Source organism: Passer montanus, unplaced genomic scaffold (assembly GCF_014805655.1).
Source record: "Passer montanus isolate IOZ18808 unplaced genomic scaffold, ASM1480565v1 scaffold86, whole genome shotgun sequence".
Classification (NCBI taxonomy): Eukaryota; Metazoa; Chordata; class Aves; order Passeriformes; family Passeridae; genus Passer; species Passer montanus.
In genome coordinates this window covers 2,051,722-2,057,721 of record NW_024373923.1, presented here as the reverse complement: position 1 = coordinate 2,057,721, position 6,000 = coordinate 2,051,722, and the positions used below count along the sequence as shown (strand labels likewise).

The 6,000-nt window shown below is 54.9% G+C and overlaps 1 protein-coding gene across 2 annotated transcripts in view; it reads left to right on the top strand.

Moving 5' to 3' along the window:
* Nucleotides 1–206: 206 nt before the first annotated feature.
* The window catches only part of SMAD7 (SMAD family member 7), a 28,066-nt gene continuing 22,272 nt past the window's right edge, over nucleotides 207–6,000 (top strand). For both annotated transcript variants that reach the window (XM_039733376.1, XM_039733375.1), the window contains exons 1-4: nucleotides 207–365; nucleotides 517–703; nucleotides 957–1,695; nucleotides 2,623–2,678. In XM_039733376.1, the coding sequence (XP_039589310.1) occupies nucleotides 1,214–1,695; nucleotides 2,623–2,678 (538 nt within the window). In that variant the 5' untranslated portion in view covers nucleotides 207–365; nucleotides 517–703; nucleotides 957–1,213. The remainder of the gene's footprint in view (nucleotides 366–516; nucleotides 704–956; nucleotides 1,696–2,622; nucleotides 2,679–6,000) is intronic.

Sequence of the window (6,000 nt, the reverse complement as noted above, 5' to 3'; positions counted from 1 at the left end):
GAGCCGCCTCTTGCGCAAGGGCGGTCGGAGATAAATATAATATATAAGATATATTTATTTAATTTTTTTTTTTTTTTTTCCCCGGAGCGACACGGTGTCTAGACGCCCACGTGACGGGGCCGGGGCCGGGCCGGGCCGGGCCGCTGCGCACTGCGAAGCCGCCGCCGGTGCCGGGGGGGCCGGGAGGGGAGAAAAAAAGGAAAAAAAAAAAAAGCCACCCCACGGAAAGGAGGAGGAGAAGTAGGAGGAGGAGGAGGAGGGGAAGGAAGGCAGGAAGGAGGAGTGAAGAGCAAAAAAAAGGCACCGCGGCAGAGGCGCCGGCAGCAGGGAGAGGGTCGGCGGCCGGCGGGCACCCCCGCACCCATGTAAGCTCCGCCGGGAGCGGCGGGCCCGGCTCGGCCCGGCGCGGCTGCTGGGGAAGGCAGGAAGGAAGGGACATAGCCCCACTTTTATCCTTTTTTTTAATTTTTATTTTTTTATATATATATTTTTTATTTCCTTTCTTTCTCTTCGTAGCAGCCGGATCAAGACTCCGTGTGGATTAAACCTTTGGAAAGAAGGAGGGGGAAAAAAAAAAAATAAAAGCCCACCCCGAAACCCCCACATCAGGACGACCTGGGCTTTTTAAAAGGGATACAACACTCTGGATGCGCTCGTTCGCCTCTTTTGTGACAGATGCTTAAACCGACGTCCAAACCTTAGGGTTGGTGTTTTGGGGTTTTCATTATTATTATTATTTTTTAACCCTTTTTTTTTTTTTTTTAATAGACGCCTTTTTGGCTCGGCGGCGCGGCGCCGGCAGCCCCCGCCCGCCTGCCCCCGCCACGGGCGCCGCGGGCTCTAGACGGCGATTTTTTTGGTTTTTCTTTGCTTTTTCGGGCCAAGCCGGAGCAAGCGGCGGCTCTCTCCCTTCCCTTCCCCCCGCCTTTTTTTTTTTTTTTTTTTTTTCTTCTCAGCTTTGATTTTTTTCTTCTCGATCCGGTTTTTCTGTAAATTTTCTCGCGGCGGGCGGAGGCGCGGCCGGCGCATCCCCCCGCGGGAGGCGGCGGGACCCGCGGCCCCAGCGCGGAGACTGGCGCATGCCACAGCCCGCCCCGGCTCCGCTGCCCCCCGCCGCTGCCCGCCGCCGCCGCCGCATCCCGCCTGCCGGCCCCTTCATGCTCGGCGGACGACATGCCCGTTTTGTAGCCGGGGGCCCCTCCTCTCGTCCCGCATGTTCAGGACCAAACGCTCGGTGCTCGTCCGGCGGCTCTGGCGGAGCCGCGCGCCCGGCGGCGAGGAGGAGGAGGAGGCGGCGGCGGGCGAGCCCGGCGCGGACTTGGGCGGGGGGCGCGGGTGCTGCCCGGGCAAGGCGGGCCGCGGCGGGCGGGCGGCGGCGGGCGCGGAGGCGGAACTGAAGGCGCTGACCCACGCCGTGCTGAAGCGGCTGAAGGAGCGGCAGCTGGAGGGGCTGCTGCACGCCGTGGAGTCCCGCGGCGGGGCGCGGACCCCCTGCCTGCTGCTGCCCGCCAAGGCCGACTCGCGGCTGGGACAGCACTGGTACCCGCTGCCCGTGCTGCTCTGCAAGGTGTTCCGCTGGCCCGACCTCCGCCACTGCTCCGAAGTGAAGCGGCTATGTTGCTGTGAATCCTACGGCAAGGCTCACTCCGAGCTCGTCTGCTGCAACCCGCACCACCTCAGCCGGCTCTGCGAGCTAAAAAAAATGGCGGGGATGCGCGGGGGATGCGGGGGATGGAGGGGTTGGAGGTTTGGAGGGAGCACGGGGCAACGGCGGGCACGCAGGGCTGCAGGAGATTCAGGGGTGCAGGGGCTGGAGGGCATGCAAGAGACGCGGGGGATGCAGCGGCGCGGGGGCTGGAGGTGTGCAGGGGATGGACGGGATGCGGGAGTGTGGGGAATGGAGGGGATGGGGTGCAGGGGGATGGAGAGGATGCAGGGGTGCAGGGGATGGAGAGGATCCAGGGGCTGGAGGTGTGCAGGGGATGCAGGGGATGCATGTGTGGAGAGGATACAGGGGTACGTGGCTGCAGCCCCACTCACCTCCCGGCCTACAAAACTTTTTTTCCCTTCTGGAGGGGAAAAAAAAACCAACAACCCAACAACCCAAACCAAACGAAAACCAACCCGCAGCAAACAACAAAAACCAGAACACACACACACACACACACACACACACACACACAGAAACTTTCCGCTGCCGCGGTTTCTGTATTTCCTTTTGTATTTAGGGGAGGGGGCGACGCCCCCACCTCCGGGACCCCCTCCCCTCCCGGGGGCCCCGGCGCTGCCTCCCCGCCGTCCCCGCGCGGTGCCGGGGGATTAAGGGCCGGGCGGCCCCGGCGCTGCCGCGGCTCCGCCGAGCCAAGGAGGCCCCGATCAGACAGCCCGAGCGGCAGATAGCAGGGAGACTGGCGCCAGACGGCCCCTTTTGTTTATCTGACAGCTAAATATCAAGGCAATCACCGCCTCGCTGCCCTGCCTCCAACCCCCAGAGCTAAGACAAACAGTTTTGCTAAAAGAATGCACACATTATCATAAGTTCCTATCTTTTTCTTTTTTTTTTTTTTTTTTTTTTTCTTTCTCATGGCTCTGCCTTTATTTTCTCTGTACTTCTCTAATTCCAGAGTCTCCCCCTCCACCCTACTCCAGATATCCAATGGATTTTCTCAAACCAACTGGTAAGTGGACTTTTTTCAATGCAAGTGTAAGAGATAAAAAAATGGCAAAACAGCCCCTTTATCGGGGAAACAGTCTCCTGCCTTTGTTATGCATTTTGCTTTTGGGTTGCTTGTGTGCTTGTGTGCCTCCTGCTACCCCTGTAAGAATTACCATATAATTTATCTAAGCCACTTTCTGCACAAAGTAGGGTTTTAAAACTCTGGCAGTAAACTTCAGAAGGGATTGCAGTGCAGTGCAGGCCTGTGCTGCTTGAGTCAGCCAGGAAAACCATAGGCTCCTGCTGGAAATGGCAGTGCTTCTGCACCCCTGGCTGAGTTTTTAGGGATTTAGGTTGGGATCCAGCACAGCATCTCCCTCATGCCTGGGAATCCCAGTGAACCTTGACAGATGGTCTGGTCGGCTGGAAATCTCTCTTAAGTTTTACAGGAGCTTAATCCTACCTCATCAGGTTGCGGGGGGAAAAAATGGGGAGAGAGTCTGAAAAGTTATTTTTTTAACCTTTTTTAAAATTTAAATTTCTCAGCACCGCCGTGCGTGCCTGTTGCTTGTAATTGAATGTCAGGGTGCCAGGGGAGAAGCCCATTTGAGGCTGGCACCAGCTCTTTTGCGGTTGTCTGCATAAACTCTCGGTTGGCAGGGAGCTCGCCGGGTGTGAGATAAATGAGGCTGGCAGGAGGAGGAGAGGTGGGGAGAGTCGGAAACGCGGGGAGCTCGGGAGGAGCAGCTCCCGGCTTCCTGAGGATTAGTGGCTCTGGAGCGGGCTGGAGCGCGGTGGTCTCCGCAGACAGGGCAGGCACGGCGCTGCAGGGTGGCAGGGGTGGGTGCATGGGTATTCCTGAAGATCGGGTTGTTTGCTTGGTGTTTTTTTGGCCGACAGAACAGTGTCTGTGGAATTACCTCTCTGCAGGGTCTCGGGGCTAAAAGAAAGCCCAGCCCTGAGGCTGCTCTGGTGCCGCGGTGGGGTCTCATCCTGCCCGCTGCTCCCTCAGAGGCTGGACTGTCCTTTTCCCCCCCTCTGCAAACTCTTTGGGAACACTAATGAGTCTTTTCTTGCCTTTGGGAAATAAACAAGGCTGTTTAACAAACAATTGGGTTGCAAAGCATGAACTATCTTGCCTTGGTGTGAAAAAACCAGGAGATAAGGGCTCATGAATGAAAGAGGGACATCGGGAGTAGGTTCAGCATCCAGAGCATGTGCTGGGATGCAGAAGTGTTGCCCTGTAATAGACCCTGAGGGTCTGCTGGGTCATGAAGGTTTGTGGGTTACACGTAATTTTGGCTGCAACCCTGCAGTGCTCCCCCAAAAGTTCCTTTTTTTTTTTTTTTTTTTTTTTTTTTTTTTTTTTTTTTTTTGCCTTTATGGCTTTGCACTCATTGATGATCCTGGATGGGATGCAAAGTGGGGTTTGGAGCTGGAGGAGAGAAGGGTTAAAGCTTGGTTTTGGTTTCCTGTGAAGATGTTAGGATAAAATCTATTAGCAGGATTTAAACATCCAATCTGCCTCTGCCAGGATCTCATTTTCAGTTAGCCGAATGATATATTTATTCATTAGCAAGTGTTGACATAAGGTAGCAAAATGTGTGTAAACAGAAAAGCCGCAGAACATGAATGTGCCATTTCGAAAGGAAAAGTTATTCCTATCGGCCAATAGGAAGTGATTAACGCTGCCCATCGGAAACAAAGAAACGACTGGGTTACTCACCGAAAAGTCCTCCTTTTTTTCCTTTTTGAAAGAAAAATCCACTTGGCAGCTGAGCTCTGACTAACGGGGCTGTGGCAGGCACCAGCGGAGCCTGGCAGTCTGTGGTGGCAGGTGGGTTTTGCAGGCTCAGGGTTTCTCAGCATTTCCTCTGCAGGGGGACTGAGGGTTTCCCGTCCCAGCCTCGGTGCCATCTCCTGTGGCAGCTCCCCAGCTGCATGTGGAGAACTGTGGGAAGGTGTGAAGGTTTTTTACCTGGCCCATCAGCCATCTTCTCACCTGGGGCCTTGGGTGGGAGCAGTGCCTGTGTTTAGGCTCTGACAGTGGAGCTGGGAATGTGAATCCAGCAGGAAACTTCTGCTTTTCCATCAAGCATGATAGTGGTAGAAGTTAAATTTTAGCAGTATGTCTTGTGCTTCAAATGGAGAGACAGACAGGTAATAAATCTGGACTGGTGTGGGCTCTGGCAGAGGTCGCCAAATCAGAGAATCAAAAAAAAAAAGGTGTTGGAAGGGAGCCTAAAGATCAGCTAGTCCAGCCCTCCTGCAATGAGCAGGAACATCTTCAACTAGACCAGGTCACTCCGAGTCCCATCCAGCCTGACCTTGAATATTTCTGGGGAGGGGGATCTACCATCTCTCTGGGCAACCTGTGCCAGTGCCTCACCACTGCCATCATTAACCACTTCTCTCTTCAATCTCATCTAAATATCTCTTCTTTTTTTGTTTAAAACCCTTAACCTGTGGGGATTAAGTCAGTTTTTCTGGAGGCAATGGAGGCTGAGACAGGCTGCATTGCAGGCTGGAGGAAAGCAGGGATGGACAGGGAGCTGGGAATCTGCTGTAGGCAATGAAATGCCACATCAAGCTGTGTTGGTAGGATAGATCTGGTATTTGTGTACCTGTCAGAGAACAGAAGGATCTGCCCTTGATGGCTGAGTTACCTGAGGAAAGGCCGTGGGTCAGCCTGGCTTGCTCATTCATAGAATCCCAGAATGGTTTGGGTTGGAATGACCTTAAAACTCATCTTGCTCCACCCCCCTGACTTGGGCAGGGACACCTTCCACTACACCAGGTTGCTCCAAGCCACCTCCAGCCTGGTCTTGGACACCTCCAGGGATGGGGAGGACTTTTTTCAAGGAGAGAACTTTCCCTCTTCCTCACAGGGACCTTGGCAGGGATGGATGATGGAGGTGTGTGGGCACTCAGCACTCCTGATGTCTCTGCTGGAGCTTGCAGCTCTGCTGAAAGTGAGGTGGATAGTAGCACCCTCAAATAATTCAGGCAGATTTTTGACTAAGCCTTAAGTGGGACAAGGGGCTGCAAGTGGCTCTGCTGTGCTCTGGTGTGACTGGACTTGGTGGTGCTGGTGTATGAGAGTGCAGGAAACTCACTGAGATGTCGCCGTGGGGCCGAATGCCCTCCTGTGGTGTCAGCTTTCAGGGGAGCTGGAGGTTTGGCAGCTCCCAGGAGCTATTTGACACCTTGCAAGGTTGGGCTGGTGGCCACGAGGAATAATTGTGTGTCTCTGCAACGGTTTCGTGCTGTGGGAAGGCAGCGTTGGGAGGAGACTGATCTGTGCCAGGCTTGGACAAGCGTCTGCTCCTCGACCTCTCTGGTGC